The sequence below is a fragment of the Typopeltis vanoorti genome, chromosome 6 (genome assembly GCF_054136105.1).
Source record: "Typopeltis vanoorti isolate ZY-2024b chromosome 6, IOZ_Tvanoo_1.0, whole genome shotgun sequence".
NCBI classification, from domain to species: domain Eukaryota; kingdom Metazoa; phylum Arthropoda; class Arachnida; order Uropygi; family Thelyphonidae; genus Typopeltis; species Typopeltis vanoorti.
Window position 1 is genome coordinate 100,783,066 of NC_143554.1, and position 20,043 is coordinate 100,803,108.

At 36.5% G+C, this 20,043-nt stretch overlaps 1 protein-coding gene across 3 annotated transcripts in view; it reads left to right on the plus strand.

Annotated features, from left to right (window-relative positions):
- nolo (ADAMTS-like no long nerve cord) overlaps positions 1-20,043 on the plus strand; it is a 180,795-nt gene that overhangs the window by 71,696 nt on the left and 89,056 nt on the right. For all 3 annotated transcript variants that reach the window (XM_090394335.1, XM_090394334.1, XM_090394337.1), the window contains exons 3-6: positions 9,932-10,087; positions 11,496-11,726; positions 13,559-13,703; positions 18,135-18,264. In XM_090394335.1, the coding sequence (XP_090250461.1) occupies positions 9,932-10,087; positions 11,496-11,726; positions 13,559-13,703; positions 18,135-18,264 (662 nt within the window). The remainder of the gene's footprint in view (positions 1-9,931; positions 10,088-11,495; positions 11,727-13,558; positions 13,704-18,134; positions 18,265-20,043) is intronic.

Consider the following 20,043-nt stretch of genomic DNA (forward strand, 5'->3'; position numbering starts at 1 on the left):
TAGTTTTTAATCAAACTGGGAGTTCGTGGTATAAATCGAATAGAAGTGTTCGTTATTACATTTGGTCGCCAATATTGCTTCAATATCTCAGAATATTATTGAAGATTGATGGGATGCCATTCCTCCGATGCTATCTCGTAGGCTTTATGTCGCGTAGCATCGTATCCGCCACTGAATTAGACACCTTTATGCAGATATTCATAAAATCACTTACGTAGTGTTACGTGTATCCAGGCGTGTTTCAAGGCAACTATTAAAGAATGTTGATGATCAGTAATCGTCAATTGCTATCTAATGCTTCTTTATGGCCGAATTATGCCTGAAGCAACAAAGGCTATAAGACTACCACAATCTATTAACTGCATTTGCTCTTGGGATGCTCGTTTAGGATCGAAAAACTCGACTTTCTAGAATGAAATTCTATTCATAGGCATCTGCTCTGCATGAGAACTGCTAATTCATATTTGAGTTAGCTCTTCATGAGTTCAGCATGTTTTGAACGGGATTCGAACCCAGCTGATTGCAAATCAAGGGAAAATGTCCGGACCTACTTGCTAACACGCTAAGTAGAAGTAAATTAAATATAATGCAGATGAAAGTGTCAAGTTCCACGCTAACCTAACAGTTCTCTTTCTTAGGCGATTGTTGGAGAAAAATGACCAAGAATTACATTCCCTGCGGGATAAGAAGTGTCAAGGAACATTTTTATATTCTATCACTACCAAGAATATCCAATCAGTTCAAAGAACATGTTGATGAAGATTTAGCATCACTTGGGTTGGTAAATTTCGAATGACTGCAAAAGGTTTATAAGGTCAGGATATTTTGTATGTTAATGAGCAATTTTTGGGTGAAAAATCAAATTTTTGCAGGATAATATAGCCTTCAACCTTCATATGAAGCCGGCTAATTCACTTCAGTTAAAAAGTTTTTGCAGGATAATATAGCCTTCAACCTTCATATGAAGCCGGCTAATTCACTTCAGTTAAAAATCAAATTCTTGCAGGATAATATAGCCTTCAACCTTCGTATGAAGCCGGCTAATTCACCTTCAGTTAAAAATCCCTTGGGTTCTAGACAAGATTCGAACTAGACCTATCCAACCAAAAGACATCTTCAATGCCAACTGAGTTGCACAGTGGATATATTACTTAGGATCTCGCAGGATACGTTAGAATATAGGCTGAATATTTTCCATGTTATTAGAAGTGCACAAATGGAATCTTTGTGCTGTGCAACACTTAGAAAAGAAACCGAGTTCGATTCTCTCTCTTAAGCAGTGTTTAATCTTTAATTCCTTCCGCTTCCTAAAGCAGTACGGTCAGAGTTTTATGAAATATTTCGTGCTTATTTTTATCAAATGGATGTAAAACCAAATTTAAACCAGCTTTGGAAACCAGTGTCAATATATACTGATTTGCAAAACACGTTTTAAAAAATAATAGTTTACGAACATATCGGTAAGTGAGAAATGAAGATCTACCAAAGACAGTATTGAAGAGGGATTTGGTCAAGCGCTTTGTATGACTTAGCAGAGAATCCATTGCTGTATATTCTATGTTCCTTGAACTTTTATTTATTCAATTACTCATCTCACTTCCTCCAATTACTCTCTCCATCGTTGGCGTTCAGTCTAAAACCGTTCAACTTAGAATATCCGCTTTTGGACCCTTTTTACTAAAACAATCATTTCCTTCATCTTATCAACCCTATTTCTAATCGCTGTGACTTTCGTAATATCACTAAATATTCCGAACTTTTCTATTTTCCTTTTAAATTGCTGATTTTTCTCCAAATATTCTAATAGCAAAGTCCTAAGAGATTTCATGTTGGCAATTTCGACTGAGTTTCCAACTGTTCATTCAGCAGATGGATATTTTGATGCACGCGTTATCATTAACAATCCACTTAAATCGCTCACACGCCTGCTAAAATACGAGATAATTGTAACCACTCTTCTTCTTAACCAAGGGATACTTCTCTGTTGTTTCTAGGTAATTCAGATCGCAACCTACTTTGATTTAATCGCTGATGAAGCAAAAATTCACACAGCCACTTTGACCGATCAAAGTGGATCAAAGAATTTAATCAAAGAAATAATTTATTATTTCTTTGATTCATTTACGTAGTAGGACTGTATTTCCAATTTTTCCGGTTCAAAACATCTACATCCTTGACACAGTACAGAAATATTTTCATGAACGATGGCTTACCTCTCACCAACACTGATTCAACCACAAGTTTAAGTTTTTTTCTCCTTGCATTTTCTGCAGATATTCCTATGCTACTGTTTTCATCAAAAATGACAGTGTAATTCCCCCTCAACCACACACACACACACACACACACACACACAAGCATTCTCTCCTATAAATCTGTTAAAATATCTGCAGTTCAACTCCAAACTTCCATAACAATTTCTTCTTTCTCTTCGTTTATTTCTTCTATTGCTATTGTCCGAATCCATCTTTTCTTCTGGATATTTCAATGGATATAATCGAGTCTTTAAATCCTATGTTAACAAAGGTTGTTGTTTTTTTTCTTTCTTTCAACCTTCCTACCCATCCATAGTACTAATTTTCCATAGGTTGAACACAACTTCTTTTGTGGGGATTACCATAAAAATATATCAATTAAACTTCTCTTCCATATACATTCTTTATCCCTCAATCCTCAAAGTACGATAATTAAACTATTGACTTTTCCGATATCAGTCCGGTGAAGTCAAAGAAATAACCCCATCATTTTAGGTTGGAAAGAGATGGATTCGAATCCTACCAAAAAGGCGTAGGCAATGATTATTTTCTTGGCTCTTCAATCTTGAATTTAAATGGTTGCAGACAGAAATGGTAGGATTTTTCGACCTGCAAAAAAGACAAGCAACTCTAAGAACGTATACAATCAGTCAGAAAATGAGGTCTCGACCATTGCCACAACAGTAATTCTAAGAAATCTTTTCCAGCTGCCGTTGGATTGTTTACCATGATGATGCGTATCTCCAGAGATTTGTGAAAGTGGGTTTGAAGTATAAAGGGTGAAATCCATCTCTAACAGCTTTTCCGACATGAGAAGAGTTTATAAAAGAGGGAAACCTCTTAACCATTTCCCAAAGATGTTTATTATTGAATTTATCTGTTTATTTTTTATTTTAAAATATGCAAACATATATTGTTTATATTTTTGTAAAGACTGTACGAAATTAACTGCTTCATACCATCGCCTTTTTGGTGACAGCATAAAAGAAATGGACGAAATCAAATGGACGAAATCCTGATGAATTAAAATGATAAAGAATTTTTTCTTATGAATAATTTCCATTTCTTCGTTATGACTATACAATCATATGACGTCAAAAAACTCTTCATCGCTTCATTAGAAAACACTAGCCAGACACACAATTTCATACACATTATTACCACCTTAATTTGTTTATTATTATTATTGTTATTATCGCATCTTCATGGAATCAAGAACTCGTCGAGGGAGGTTATACATCGCTCACACTAGCTGTCATACCTTTTCTTAAACTCATTCACGCTCGTAGATGCATTCTCCACTTCAACAGGCAAACTGTTCCACTCACTGCTCTATGAGAAAAAAAAATCTAGCTCTTACCCCCACGCAAACTCAACTTTCACGATGCCCCTTGTCCTCTCGTTACCTTCCATATAACCCATAATATTATCAGCCGATATCCTATAACCCGCGCTTAGAAGTTTATGGATTTCTATCATATCACTTGTCTCCTGTCTACCAGTGTCTACAGTTCACGCACTCTCAGATCTGTCCTTGTAATCTACATCCCATAATCCCAGCACCATCTTTGTAACCCTTCTTTGCTATCTTTTTACAGCTTCTTTATCTTCTCGGAATTCAAGAGACTAAATCTGTGTATACTAGTCGAGGCATAGTCGTATTAAGGCTTTGTTACAGAGGCAAAATGGCTTCCATATCCTTATATGTCACTGCTCGTTTCAACTTCGCAATTATCCTCTGAGTTAGTTGTATTTGTAATTTGTGCTAAACAACAAAATTACAAGAGAGAGAGCGATAGTAATAAACTTGAAAGTACAGATACATTCCAAGTATATTCCCACCAATATAATATGCTGTTGGAAATCTCATCATGCCAAAGTGCATAACTTTACACTTACTAGCATGGAACTGATAGCCATTATTGTTTGCCCACACTTCCAGCCCATTCTATTCAAATCACCCTGTAAATGCTGTATATCGATAGCATCTTTGATTTCACTGCCTATTTTTGCATCAACATTAGAAAAATTAGCAAACAATTGAAGATCGCTTGTCAGGCCTTTCAATATCAATAACATATTTAGATTAAACAAAAATAAAAATCCAAGGACTGAACTCTGGCAGATTCACACCCACCGTATACCACTTTTTGTTATCCGTCTGTCAACCATCCCCTGATCCGAGTCAAGAGTTTATATTCCAATCCCATATTCTTCAGTTTATGCAACAGCCTTTCGTGTGGTATCCTATCAATGTCTTAGCAAAATCCAGCAAAAATCCACCCATGCTGCTCCTTGCAGATCATAGCTTGTTTTTTTACCCATTTCTGTATGCGAGTTGTTACCAACTTCTGCAAAATATTCACCATCACTCCAGCGTAAGTATCTAATTCAACTTTTTGAAAGAAACGGTTGTCAAAAAATAGGAAAAACCTTATATACATTCTACATTACGTACTGTTGCAATACACATACATAAGAGTGGATGCTATATCTTTCATATTTAATCAAATGGTTAGAAGTGACTACTGAGAACATGAGTAACATGACCTATTATCGAAAATATAATAAATGTAAATAATATAATTAAAAGATCAAGGAAATAATTACAAAATCATGACAATATTTACAGTCTGCGATGTTTCATACGCCGAAAACTATTCGCGATATAAGAAGATTAAAAAAAAATGCTCAATATAAACACTGCACTTAGTTGATCTAAAATAAAATGTACTTACAGGGTGTTCGGGATAAATTTGACATATTTATAATTAATTATATTTTTCCGTAAGTTACATGTATTAACACACACTTCTCTTCATTTAAAAGTTTGGACCCTTCTTCATTCATATACAAGATGTCAGAAAGGATGGATAGCTGGAACCCACCTGAATCATGGAAGAGAATAACTTGTATCATGATGATTCGTGCCCGCCATCAAAATAAGGATATTACGACTGCTGCCCAATGCTCCCTGAATACAGTAAAAACAATCAGGCATGAACTAGAGACTTGCAATGGTGACTACGAGGATGTAGCAAGAAGAAAGATCCCTAGCAGACGATCTGATTGCGTTCGTACAGCAGAATTCCTCGCAAATCTGCAGGAACAGGTGTTGAAGAACCCTGACATTGGAATTCGGGCTTTGTTCGTGGAGTTGCTAACTGTAGTCAAGCCCTGGATAACAAGGGTAGCCAATGGTAGGCCGTATGTATGGCAGCAGGATTCGGCCCCTTGCCACACCTCTGGGAAAAGTCAAAAATGGTTGTCTGAAAATTTCTACGACTTCACCAGTCCAAATGTTTGGCCTCCAAACTCCCCAGACCTTAACCCCATGGATTATTTTGTATGGGGCGCAGTTGAAAAAGACACCAATCGCACTTCCAGTAATACAAAAGCCCAGTTAATGGATAAAATTAAAACAGTTTTTGCGGCCCTTCCCAGGGAGACTGTAGCATCAGCTTGTTCGAGGTTCCGAAGCAGAATTGAAGCTGTGATCGATGCTAATGGTGGTTATTTTGAGTAAATCTTGTTGATAGTATTATAATTAACTCTGTCTGTAATGTTTTTTTGTCAATTCATTAAATTTAATAGATACAAAGAAGATTTTCTTTTTCCTTACGAAACTGTCAAATTTATCCCGAACACCCTGTATAAGATGCACAGAAGTATTGTATTAATTATGAATGCTTAAAAAAACTTTAAAATATTTTAAGTGATTTAGTAAGGCGTTGCAGTGTGTGTGATGTACTTTTTTTCTCCTGTTAGTTTGTCTTCCTTTTCACATACATATTTATAATAACCGAAAATAAAATTTACCGCTAATTCAGTCTTGTTTCTCTACAGCTAACAGGCTTCCACTATGACAACTTGGCTCGGTTTTTTATTAGTCGACTATGACATCGTGGATACGCTAAAACGTCCACTAATTCCTAGAGGTCGTAAAAATCGGAGTTGAGCACGCGAACCCAGTTCTCGCTACAACAAACTCAAAAGCAGGTATAAGCTTTTACAGGCAGCACTTGATTTCCTCACGAAGCCACAATATCATAGTGAGGGGGGGGGGGGGGAAGGAATGATGAAGCATGAGGGATGAGAGAATTAGAAAGAAAGATCCTAATTCAGTTGGCGGAACCTCCAAAAAAAAAAAAAACACCGCTACTTAATGTAGCGACTTCGATTCCCATTACGACAACCTATGAATATTTCACCCTCCGAACTAGATGCTAAATTGTAAATGTATTCTCGTTTCATTATTTTCTATCTGAACCTTGTCATTAATCGTTTGTTCTGGGAAACACAAATTCTGATTATGACACAAGGAAAAAAGAGAAAAAAAAAATCTAATAAATCACCCAGCAGTCTCGCTGTCACCAAGCTCTCTACAAAATTGACCTCTGCAAAAGCATTAAGCATACCGATGACTGACTGGGGGCAATTTACCGCTTCGGTTGGAGTACTTTAACGGTAGGGTGCACTTCGCTATACCGAGTGGTGTATTTGTGTGGTTAGCACGAGCCCTGTGCGTGCCTGAGTGTGAGTATGCTTCCCTCCCCCCCCTCTCTCTCTCTCTCTTTAACATCACATAGTAAACATCTACAATACATCTCCAGCTGCACACACACACACACACCCCTCCATCTCTCCCCTACCTTTTTTCTTGCATTTATTTTCCTAGACAAGATCAATCAGATTAAATGAACTCTGCGCACACTTTCATTATAGCCGGACTCAGTTCGTAAGCTTCGTATTCCGTTCTGTAACAACTCAGCCCCCCCCCCCACCCCCACCCCTCAAAAAAGTCAATCTGGAATTCTCTGAGAATCATTATCCCTCCCACGTATTAATTATCATGAACATTTAGTGACAACGTTGTGTATTTACCGCACAATAAACGTGATTGAATTTCATAAATTATTGAAGTCCATTTTCTCAATGGAATTATTCTGTTTGCTACCCTTGACCTTTGCTCACGTCTGCGATTGCTCCATAGAGGACGTAATGGCTTGTCTACTTAGTGGTTGTTCTTCAATGATGGGAGTTAATTATTTGTAGGGGCGTTTGCCGCTAGTGAATCTCCACAATAACTTTTTGCCTTTCCCCTACCCCCCCCCTTTGGGTCCGTGCTAAAAGAGATTTTAACTGCGCTAATAAGTGAGAGTCACATGACAAATGGAACAATCAAAGTGTAATTGTTCGGGAATACCGTAGAACGTCTGGCATATTGATTTCTTTATCTAGTGACGTAAACAAATCAAAACGGTATTCACAGTAAATTAATCTATCATTTATAGATGGTGGACGATTCAATCTACAGACGATTAAAGATAACAGAAATGTTGCTTATAAAAATATAAAAACCACGAATAACACTTGGCAAACGTAGACTGAAAAGAGATAAAGTGAATGTCTTCATAATAGATTTAGTGGCTTGTATTTCGTAAGACGATCCCAACCACTTTCAAGGAACAAGCACTTAAGTAATAGTATCATGCACAGTATACTGTATATATATTAATATTAAGAATGGTTGAAGGGAGATTCTTGAGACTTACTCATCGCTAAATCACACAGAACTCGCGGTGCATTTTTATTTGGGGTTGATGTGCGATGTCCATGTTTTGTAGCAATGATGAATAAGGGTTTAGTTACTGTAGTATAAAGATGTTACTTTCAAATCACGTGACTGAATGACTGACTGGTTAGTTACTTGTGTTATTTTTGCTTAAGAAAACTAGACTAAAGTCTTTAAGACTCTTTTTTTTTTTTATTAAACTATGGCCATGATTCGTATACATTGATATAGGAATGCCTGTCGCTCCGTGTCGGAGGTTGAAAGAAAATTAGATATTTCTTTTATGTATTAAAAAATATCCCCCCCCCCGGACGAATCACAATGTTAACAGGTGAATCACATTCGCTCGAACAAAGAAAAACGTGACTTTCAGAAAAATCCCCCAAAGTGTATTTTTCTGAAGATACTCGTCGGGACGGGCATCATTGCCATTCACTGTCCAATTTTTAAGATTTGTATAAACAGGCGAATAACTTTAAATATGCTTCATGAACCGAAGTAATTAGGCTTTTATTACAGTATCTTACATCGTAAAGAATTCCTTTAATCTTTTATTTTTTTTTTCTTTGGGTCTGATACGAAAGAGAATTCTTCTCTTTTCTCTTTTTTTATTTCTCTCCTATAGTCCTAACCAAATCTCTGTGTCTCTGCTGACACAAGATCTTGTGGGCAGGAAACGGATGAATGACCACATCTCGACTTTTAACAAAAAAAGAATACTCTTTTTTTGCCCCGCCACTGAATAAAGAATTTCCAACGGCACTGAACGCGCGCGCGCACACACACACACGTACAAGCACAAACCCACTGGTGAATGTACTTCAGACTATGTGATAAGTCAGTTGCGCCCCTGGATCGATTATATCGAAATCCAGTGAAGCCGTCAGTGAAGTTCGTTGCCAAGGGTTACAATAAGTGTGTGTGTGTGTGTACAAGAAGAAAACTACAGACACATACTGGAAGTTGGAGAGGAGAAGTACTTGTAAGGTTTCGTGGCTGGAGCACCATTAGCGCGTCTAGATAACACTTGACAAACTTTTCAAGTTTACCATACATCTATTCAGAAAAGTATTCAAAGGAGAAATTCCTCCCCATGCTCCTTAAAGAATCATGGTGGTGTGTAAGGGTAAAGAACCTCGAAAATCTGGTAGCAATAAGAAAAACAGACAGGTACTCAAGTCATAAGCAAGGACCAACAAGAGTCGCCACATTCAACACTTCTGTCAAGTGCCTTTTGTTCAAAGCACATCTCGCGGATTTTTTTTTTTTTTTGACGATAATTTTAATGAAAATTTTACATAATGATACCGCGTTCGGAAACAAGGTGTCCGTTATTGATGTTCATCGAACATTACCAAACGTATTTCGGTGTTGTTTTTTTTAAAAAAAAGAGTCTTATTAACCACTTGTATAGCTCATTATCTTATTGAAGCAATTCGAAGAGTTACAAAGGTCTTCAGAGATCCATTCCAGCTAAAATAACTTATTCAAATTAGAAATATTACAATCAACAGAAAGTCAGTTTTTCTGTTGCTTTTATATTTAATCATAATACTCTTTGGTACACATTGGGCATTAACATGAATAGCACTTGTGTGTTTTACTTTATTTGTTTATTGAAATATCTTTCTTTCAAGTTTCGAGGTTCTATAAAAAAAAATGAATAATTTAATCCTGGCAGTTGCTATGTTTCGAATAAATGTAATTTCGTTAAGCAAAGTATGGTATAAGTTATCATATTTCTCTCAATAGCACATCGAGAGAATGACGCCATATTTACATATCGCTGTAAATACGGCATCCTGTATAAGGATGTCAATTGAAGGTGAGTTATCTGACTTATGTAGAAACGGCAGACAGTTCTCTCCCCCAACAAAACACACAAACTGTCCAGAAAAACAACTTGCAATTAACAGACAACCTGCTCTCCCATAACTTAGTAACCAACAGGGCGCATTTTAAAGCCATTTTTCGTAAATTGGATTCTCTTATATAATATATAGTTTTTAAAACTAAACCTCACATAGTTTTTATAAATTAACTTATCCTACAAAAATATCCCAGCATGTAAAGTGTTGCGTTGCTTTTTTTTTCGTTTTAGGATGACAAAAGAGAATTTTATGAAGGCTGGGAAGAATGGAGTCAATGGGATGTGTGTTCTAGAAGCTGTGATGGAGGCATCACATTCCAGTTGCGTAAATGTCGCAGAAAATCATGCCAAGGAGAATCTTCAAGATACCGTATTTGTAACATGCAGGTAAAAAAAAAAATAATAAGTTTCCTAATTAAAATATGATTAGCTATACTTTGTATAGACTAATGTACACAAGTATTAATAAATGACCTCCAGTTTAACGCATCAAACGCATTCTGTCTATAAGAAATACATACGAATAAAAATCTAGTTACATTCAGCGAAAAGAAGAAACTTCCTCTTTTCTTCTTCTTCTTATTATTATCTTCTATTTTCTTCTTCCTCTTCTTATTATCTTCTTCTTATTATTATCTTCTTTTTTTATTTCTTATTTTTCTTGCTGTTATTATTATTGTATTAAACATATTACATTCTGGTTCGACGAATCTTCAAGGACTTCGGAAACTGCAAACTGGCAGATTATTGAACAGTTTCTGATGCTTGTTTCGAAATGTATATCAATCTATCTATCTATTCTCTAGAATAGAATTCTATCGTTCAATTCGCTGAGATCAGACAGCATTTGCTGATTTTCAAAATGTCCTAAAACCTCTGACCCATTTGAAAGAAAGCCCCGACTAGTTCCCCCCCACCGCCACCGAAAGAGCGACGTCTCCTTTCACACTTCAAAACAGTCTCATTAGCTGTCATGCAATGAATTTTTCACACTGTCCTGAACCTTTGGTTTATTTATCAACACGTACGACGCATTCCATCACCGATCAAAGTTCTGAATTAATCCCGCTAGCATCTCGTTAATAAACATCAGCAAACGTTGACCTTAATTATACTGCCGACTCTAAGGAATAAAATATAAACATGCACGGCATCCTTAACCACAGAAGCGGTGTCAGTCTCTGTCGAGGATGTCACATTTTTTTTTTTTTCCCTCTCTTATTCCACGCGACCCGTTCTGGCACGTTCCGTGATACTCGAAATGCTATAGGGAAGGTCTTACTGCACGCTTCTCCTGTCTATGAGTGGAATACTCGAGTGTATTATTCATGCATAAGTAGAGATACGTCTTAATTTAACCACGGCCCAAATCCCGAGGGGGGGGGGGAGAAAGGAACTGACAACTGAAAACATGAACATGTCTCAAAGAAATCCATCGCACGAAATTATGTAGGTGACCTCATACAGTACGTTTTACATTCCCCAAAGTGACCGCTTGCTTTCAATACTCATCCGACAATTTTCAAAGCTTAGAGAACTAAACTGTTTCACTAAATGAACATTCGTGATCGTATATTTAATTAAATAATCTCTTTTTTTTTCATTTTCAATTGTGACGTATGCGATTATGAACTATTGGGAACTCAGAACACCTTTTCATATTGGCATACCTAACTCGACTGTCTCTTTCCCTGTTTTCTCTCCAAGTTATCCATAGAATGACGTTATGCAAACATCAAACATGTTTTCTTTTTTCTTACTATAATTAATAAAATGCATTTTTTTTTTCTTTCAGCCATGTCACGACTCCAGAGATTTTCGTGCCACTCAGTGTTCGGCTTACGACGCAGTACCTTACCGTGGACGTCGTTACGAGTGGCTACCTTACCACGATCCTGAAGATCCATGCAGTTTAACTTGTCAAGCTCGCAGTTACAGCTTTGTAGCCAAATTGGCACCTCGAGTTCGAGATGGCACTAGATGTCGTGACGGTTCCCTTGATATGTGTGTAGGAGGCAAGTGCATGGTAAGTGTGTGTCCACTTTCTGATACATTTTGCTACCATTTATTGCTATGTGAAGAATCTCCAAGTAACTGGAAGTATTGGCACGCACAGATTACGCACTTATGTTCGTAAACATTGCAAGAAACGCCCAAATTTAGTCCAGAATCAAAGTAGATTAACATCTATCACCTTTGCGATTCTGTAGTCTCACTGAGTCCGCGGTTAGCTTAGTGGCTTTGCGCTTCGCAACCATAAGCCTGGGTAAGGAGTGTCCTAGGTTCGATTCGTGGACAGCAAGTTTTTTTCCCACCAGTTTATCAGGGGTTGTTCGTCCCCCAAGCAGACAAACCAGCCCCTTGAACACACAGGGTACAGTCATGGGATATAGTACGGCAAGGAGAGCAACGGTAAACCACCTTGCTCATACTCATTTCCTAGATGGTGGCGTATATAACTGCTCCTAAACAGCCAAAAGGCTATAACCACAACAACAGTGTCAATGAAGAAAGGATCAATTATATAGATATACTTTAATGTCTATTTTCAACTAAAATATTTAATTTATTAACATTTTATCTAAAATAAGATTTTTAACTATAATATTTTTAATCAGAAATTCATACAGACGATCTATTAATTCAAAAATACTACTAGAATCCCTCGGGTGTCGAAGTTATAAAAAAAAAAAAAAAAACTCGACTAAGCTGACACCCGCACATCAACAATGGAGCCAGCCAGGAATATTGATGCTTGGGAGGGGGGGGGGTATGGGGAGGAGCGAAAAGCAATAAAGGTAAGCGGTGATGAGGGAGAGGACTGTCAGGTCAAGTTTTGGAAGTGTAATAATAATCACGGGACGTTCATTTCCGCTTGCAGAGTTCGGGGAGGGTAAGTAATTTCGAAGACGGTGCACCACCCTACAATCCTACAGTGACGCCTGCGTTCGTCATCCTGTTGTTTTTGTCGCTTTAGCACTTTCCGTTTGACCAGCCCAAAGTAAAAATATTACCCTTTTTTTTAGATATTCAGATGTTTATAGATTAACTACTATTCCTAAAAAGACGATGAAATACAAGAATATATTAAAATAACGTGTTTTCTTTAATAGACAACAACATACGAATATGTACGCCCAAAAGAAGCGAACGTGTGAACACGGTATACTTAACGTCACAAAGATTCAATAGCCTTTATCAATAAGAAATGAAACAAACTAAAGAAATGCAAAAATCATTAAAGAATAAAGTTTCCTTTATTGTTGATGACGCTACTTTAAAAAGCAATTAAATTTTTAAACTAATTTACCAATAGATAAACGTAGAACGTGATACATGATGATAATAACTGAATATCCAATTGATGTTAATATCAATAAAAGCATAGGAAAAAAAAAAAAAACGTGAGCACGTATGCATGCACTCGATCACCCATAGTCGTGAATCGTATATAATTGTTTAACCCTCACACACGAGTGTCAAACACGCGCATCCACCACCAAGAATTGTTTGTTACTTCTAAAATCAGTAACTAAGGCAAGCCTCGAAAGCAATTTGCTATTAATAATATGCATGTCACGCTTCTCCATGTATTTTAACTCTCTTTCGCCATATAAATGACTCACATTTTCGCATATACTACATATATATGTAGTATATACGAAAGTAACATATTTCTTTTGTGATTTTAAGCGATTGTAGCAAAAGGCAAAAACCATTTAACAAATGTATTCACTTTTCAATGAATTTTATGGCATATAAAAATATTATAGTTATCCTTAATTGAATTGATAAACAATACCATACTAACCACTGGAGTCGAACCAAATTCTAACAGAGCGGCTTTACCACCTTTAGCCTGTAGGATGTGACCTCCAATTGGGATCCACGAAAACTGTAGATGAATGTGGAGTCTGTGGAGGAGATGGATCGACATGTCACCGTCCAGTATATGTGTGGGGTGAAACATCTTTCTCTAGGTGTTCAGCTACCTGTGGCGGAGGTAAGAATAAATTTTTTTTTCGTAAATAGAAATTATTTATGCTGAATTAAATTAATATATGTTAAATATAGATTGAGTAAGTATTCTGATTTATAAGTCTGTCGTAACTGCTTAAACCGTCTGGACATGCGCGACGAATCTTTGATATTAAGTTTTTATTCGTGTACATAAAGGAAAAAAAAAAAAAACTTAACACAGGCGACACATATAATTCAACAACTGCACACAGTAATCGTTGTTCTAACATCAGGAACAATTAACAAACTCGGCTACCTAGCAACCGACACGCGGAAATATTGTGACGTCAGCACTTCCGCGAGCAAAGCTGTAAGAGTATTTGTACAGCTAACGGCAGGAGAGCATCAGCATTTTGAATGTTTGCTTTACTATGCACTTAAAGTGACGATCCGCGTGCAGCACGAGCTAAGTAAAAGGGAAAAAAAAAGGGCGCGGAGATGGGGGGGGGGTTTGATGGAGAATGAAAAACGTCCCCCTTGTGGTGATCACAATTGTGTAAATGACTACAATGGATTTGTAGGTAACGGGTGTGTGTGTGCGTGCTGCAATGACACCGGCAATGATTATAATATACATTAAAATGAATTTATGAGGCGGGGAAATGAGAAAGCGGGTCAGAAAATAAAACTTGCAATTTCTTAAATCATATGCGCTATTTAAGAAAGATAAAGTTGTTGATTAAGAAGGAGAAAAAAAAAAATCTTTTTTTTTTTTTTTTTTTTTTGAGGCAGCGACCGGAAATCATTTGCCGGAACTGTTGCTGATGGTCAAACACGTCACTATAGCTGTATGCCATTAGCGCTTAGATCGGTTTCCTCTCGGAAAAGGATTCCCATGTATAGTCTGTAACTTCCCCCGAGTAGAATTCTGGGTTTCGTTCTTCAAAGAAAAACTGGTGCAACCATGCAAAAGCGAAATGGATTGAAGTTTGGAAACTGGCGTCTGCATTACTGCGAATACATCTATTGATTCGTATTTCTCCATCATCCGAGATAGATTTTTCATTTATCGGTAGTAGAAGTAAAGTACAGGACGGGTCACCAAAGAAAAAAAAAGTAAATGAGAAACCTTCTTATAAAAGCAGTCTTTTGGACCCAAATAAGCCTATTAAATTTCAAGAAAGCAATTAAAATCTTAAACATCAGCGCGTTCTGGTGAATATTTAAACGCACATAGAGTGATAAATGGATCGAATTCAATGTGGCACAGCATACACGAACATCACGCAAATTGAAGACCCTCTTGACGACAACCGTAAGCTGGTAGCTATAGCTTTATTTTACTTATTGATATAAGTTCAGTGACTCTATTATAGTTATCCACGGTAGCTTGATGACTGAGTAGGCCAATAAGAGAATACATCATTTAATGACTGTTGAAGATAGTGGCTATCTTTATTGCTCTTCTACGATAGATTGTTTCTGACGTTTCATTAATATGAAAAAAAGACAACAGCATCTACACACACACACACGAGAATACTTAAGCTGATATTTCACGAAAGATATGCCAACAAAATCAGCTAAAATTGCAGTTCTCTTGGTTGAAAATATAACCAGAATTTTGCGTGTGCTGTATTTGGTGAGATCGTTCATATTGTTATTACGATTGAAGTTAATTCCTGAACAATCACAAAAAAAATTCATATAAAAAATATGCATTATGTTCTGTTGTGTAAGTGCTGCAGTTAGTATTGTACACTACGCTTATAATGTGATGATGATGATTCACAACGTTTTGGCTTATGGGATGATTGCAGCTAACACGCAAGTATCTGTGTGTGTGTGTGTGTGTATTTCCAATGTAGCCTGCATCAAACGTGAATTTTTCATTGTTCACAAATAGCGCATCTAATAAAAAAAATAGGACAGCACCATTTTTTTAACTTATTACTTATTTTTATTTTATTACTTGTATATGTATTTTATAGAGTAGTGCATGTGTTCAAATACCACACCGCTTTTTTTAGAGGGGGGGGGGGGTTCAGCCATCACGCCATTTTATTATAACTGTAAGAAGATTGACTTTTGGTATGAATGAAAGAAGCCATTCTTGTAAACAGGAAATTTATCTAGTGTGTTTTATTTATTTATTTATTTTTTTTTTTGGAGGGGAGGCGGGGTATGGTACGGTACGGCGTAAAGGCGCCTATTATTTCACAAAGTTCTGTGTTATATATATATATATATATATATATATATATATATATATATATATATATAAAATCGTTCAATGTCATTTAACTTTATTTCATCATTACAATGCCCTGCAACACTTTATCGTATGCTACATTTGTTATTCCTTTCAGTTTCCGTCCAAGTCTAAAAACATGCATTTGTTCTTCATTTACCACCTCCTCCAGTCGCCTTAATTCTATTTGTTCTTCATTTATACCAAATGTCATTGTACTCATGCAGATATAAATAAAATGTCATTATTCTCGGAAAATAATAATTAATTCTTCCACTTTTTTGGCAGTAATAAATATGTCCTTTTTATACTAATTTCTGGTAGAAAGTTTGTGTGTTCTACTCTTTCTTTAACGCTTGAAGAGAACCACACTGATAGAACCACAATTGTGCGTTCCTGTTTATCCCACTGATGTTCTGTAGGCTTCTGCCCCCCCCCCCCCCCCCCATCTGTGTTGGTCCATTATTTCTTCAAACTACATGTTTACAAGCATTGCTTTGTGCAATACCACGTTGTGTTAGGAAAGTGTAAAAAAGACGTTCCCACACTGTACGACCTGTGAAGTTGTATAAAATCATCAAAGCTGTCTTAGCTATCATGATTCGTGAACCAATGAGTGCACTTAATCTATGCTGGTTCTAAACATCAAGTCAGCACACATTGGAAAATCACCGATTTACAATACAGCCGTCCATGTAAAGTGCTTTAACAAAGAATCAACTCTTCTGTGAAAAATGAAATGAATACAACGTCAATGATACTCTATTCAACAGGTTCTTAAACCTCTTATCAATAACATTGGTTTCATTACTCATCTATGACTAAACATTTTCTTAACAAGAACACAGAATAAAAGGGCGGTACCGACCTCATTAGCTTTAGCCTAGACACAGCGAAGGTTAAAACCGGCCAATCCCACGAACTCATGCTTAGACAAAACGAACGTCCACACCTCAAGGACAGTGTCACTACCAAGAGTTAACCGAAATCAAGATGAAACTCTAGTTTTTATGTATATATAGAGAGAGAGAATTATAATGTTATATCATACAACTGTATTATTTTCCATGATTTGAAGTGATATTTTCAGCTTAAATTTTACAAAAATACAAATACTGTGGGATATTAGGGAAACAAAAATCATAAACTGTGTATAATACTTGGATGTGTAGTTAAGAAGATATTTCATAACAGGGGATGTTTTAAATTAAGGGGATAAAAATCCCTTATTATTTTACAGCCAGTAGGCGAAACTCTAAGATAATGTTAAGGGATTTTTATCCCATTAATTTAATTAACTTCGCCAGAAAAAAATAGCCGTTTAGCTTTCCATCTTAGCGAATGTTTTATTCAATTAGCATCGGACAATGTTAACCATAATTTCAAACTGAGACACATAACTAATAATAATACCTGTAGTTTCGTTTATCGGATCTGTAAAGCTCTTGAGAAGTTGGCTTATTCATATCCATACGGAATCCTGCAATGCGAAGTTAACTAATGATCAATATAAAAAGACATGGACTATTTGCATGTAACCTAGAAACAACAACGCTTTGTGAGTTTTGCAATTTTGAAGTCAAGACATGTTACAAATGAACACAAGGTGGCAGCAGAGTCAACGAAAGATTAAAAGTCTTTTTTGTAGCGTATTCCAGACCAGTTACAAATTTTTCAAATATCTGAGGTAATGCCTGTTAATACGAGCAATTATTAGCATTTATTTATTTTATTAACGAAATTAATAAATAATAATGAAACGGGAAAGGACATTCATAGCGCTAAACGATATATTTCGTTTCTGCTACGACTGCATTCCACAAAATACGACTCTGTGAATAAAACTGTGCTTCAGACTAATGAACAGTAGATTAATAAAGTGCTACTTGCTCAAGTTCGCAGTAAAAAGAATTACTAATGAAAGTTCAAATAATTAAATATATTATTATTTGTCTGTATGTAAAACTGCCAAAGTTTAATTTAATACTATCCCGAAGCTAAACAGTAAATAGCAAATTTTGCGGATAGCAAATCATTAGTTACTATTTACGCGAGCAAAGATCGTCTGCTAGCAATGATCAATATACGGGCAATCGCAACTACAGAGTCACCCAGTGGTATTTCACTACCGCTGCAAAACTGGTTAATTCATTTTAATCGAAATAATACGATACACATTTAAACTGTTCCATAAAATGGTTGTAATTTTTCGTTTTCTTTCAGGATATCAAATGGCTAGACCAGTCTGCCTTAACAAAGAGACTGGAAAGGAGATAGATGAAAGGCTGTGCGACCTTACGTCTAGGCCAAGGCCTCAGATTAAAGAATGCAATAAAGAAAAATGTCCAGCTGTGTAAGTAATATTTTTTAACGTTAACAATTTAGCGAAATATGTGGTAACTCCCTGCTGATCAAATAAAAGCTTTTTGAGCTTTATTTTCTCGAAGCATTATTTTGAAATTAAACAAATTATCAGAATTCCTAATTATTATTATTTGACACCTCCAGGGAGTCCAAGGACTCATCGAGGGAGGGCACCTGCTCTACAACTCCATCATTTAATCACCAATTGACCGCAACCACACCCACGCCATCTACCACCGACCACCACTGGTATTTACACGGACAATCACAAACATCCATGCCCACGGTGGGATTCGAGCCCGCAGCCATTTTGGCTGGAGAGTGGATACGCTAACCACTCGGCCAACCAGGCTGGCAATATAAATAATAATAATATTAAGAATAATATATAATGCTGGTGGTTGTAATGTTTTTTTCTTCTTTTGCCTATAAATTGCATGTATTCTCTTCATGCCCCCCACAAGGGTGGGGATGACAAGGATCTAGCCTGGGGGCACGTCTTGTTGGGTCAGCCAGTTAAGCGAGACTAACAAAAGACAAAAAGAAACTTTATAAAATATGAATGAATATGTGCCGAGAGGGACTAATAGCTTTTGCAATCGTTTCCAACCCATTATCCATCTTTTCAGACTTATGGTTACGCTTCTGAACCTTCCCATTCGAAAGGATTTACTTTAGTTTTCGGTTTTGGTTCGCCCGTCTCGCTTTCCCCTTCAACACCGAACACAATTAAAGGCTTGAAAAAATATTTCAGATCTTATAAAGGTATGCTAATGACAATGTTTTGGCACAAAATATTAGCAAGTATTGACAATAAGAATATTATTATACAAAGTAAAGGAATATCTCTTGAGGTCGAGTCCGCACTTCTAAGAGAATTAGTGCAAGAAATACAACACTTACGTGACTCGTGGGAAAGTGTTGTCCAAGAAGCAAAAGTAGTTGCTGAAGCAATCCGTGTGCAACCTCAATTTTGCGGAAATCGAGAAACTACTGTAGAACCTGAACAAGATTTCAAAATTTTCGTAATTTATCCAGATTTCATTATGAATGATTTAAAAACAAGATTTGAAGCAGCAGATAATACATGTGAATTATTCTCACCGATTTTAAATTTCCACAACTTGGACGGTGGTCAACTTATCGCAAAAGCAGCACAACGTGTGAAAAAGATCTGTCAGAAGAGTTATTGAATGAAATTCTTCACCTTAAAAGTATTCATAAGATAGTTTTTGATAGTCCGGTGAGACTTCTGAACGCAATTTATGACAAAACCCTGCAAGATATATTTGCCAATATCTGCATTAAACTATTTTGCACAATACCGGTTACTGTTTCTTCAGCTGAGAGATCATTCGGCAGACTGGCCTATTCATTGGAAACATGGAAAAGAAGCACAGGTAGCCAAGAGCGACTTAATCACCTTACAATTTTGGGCATCGAAAATGATTGGGCTAAGCGAGTTGATTTTACTGACATTATTGATAAATTTGTCGACAAAAGCTAGAAAATGTACTTTGAATATTATTTTTAGTTTGTATTAAGCAGATGTTGGTAGTTTTTTAAATAAATATCACTTTTGTGTTATCATTTAAACTAATTGATCTTAAACCATGGAGACTGTAAAGCAGTGCGTTGTTCTTAACCTGAGGTGTGTGGGGGGGGAAGCCAAAAATCCTGGCCTGGGGGCCCGCTTCAGGATGTGGAGGCCACGATTATCTTTGCCATTTGTCAAAGATAAATTTCTTGTTGCCTGACGAAAACCCGA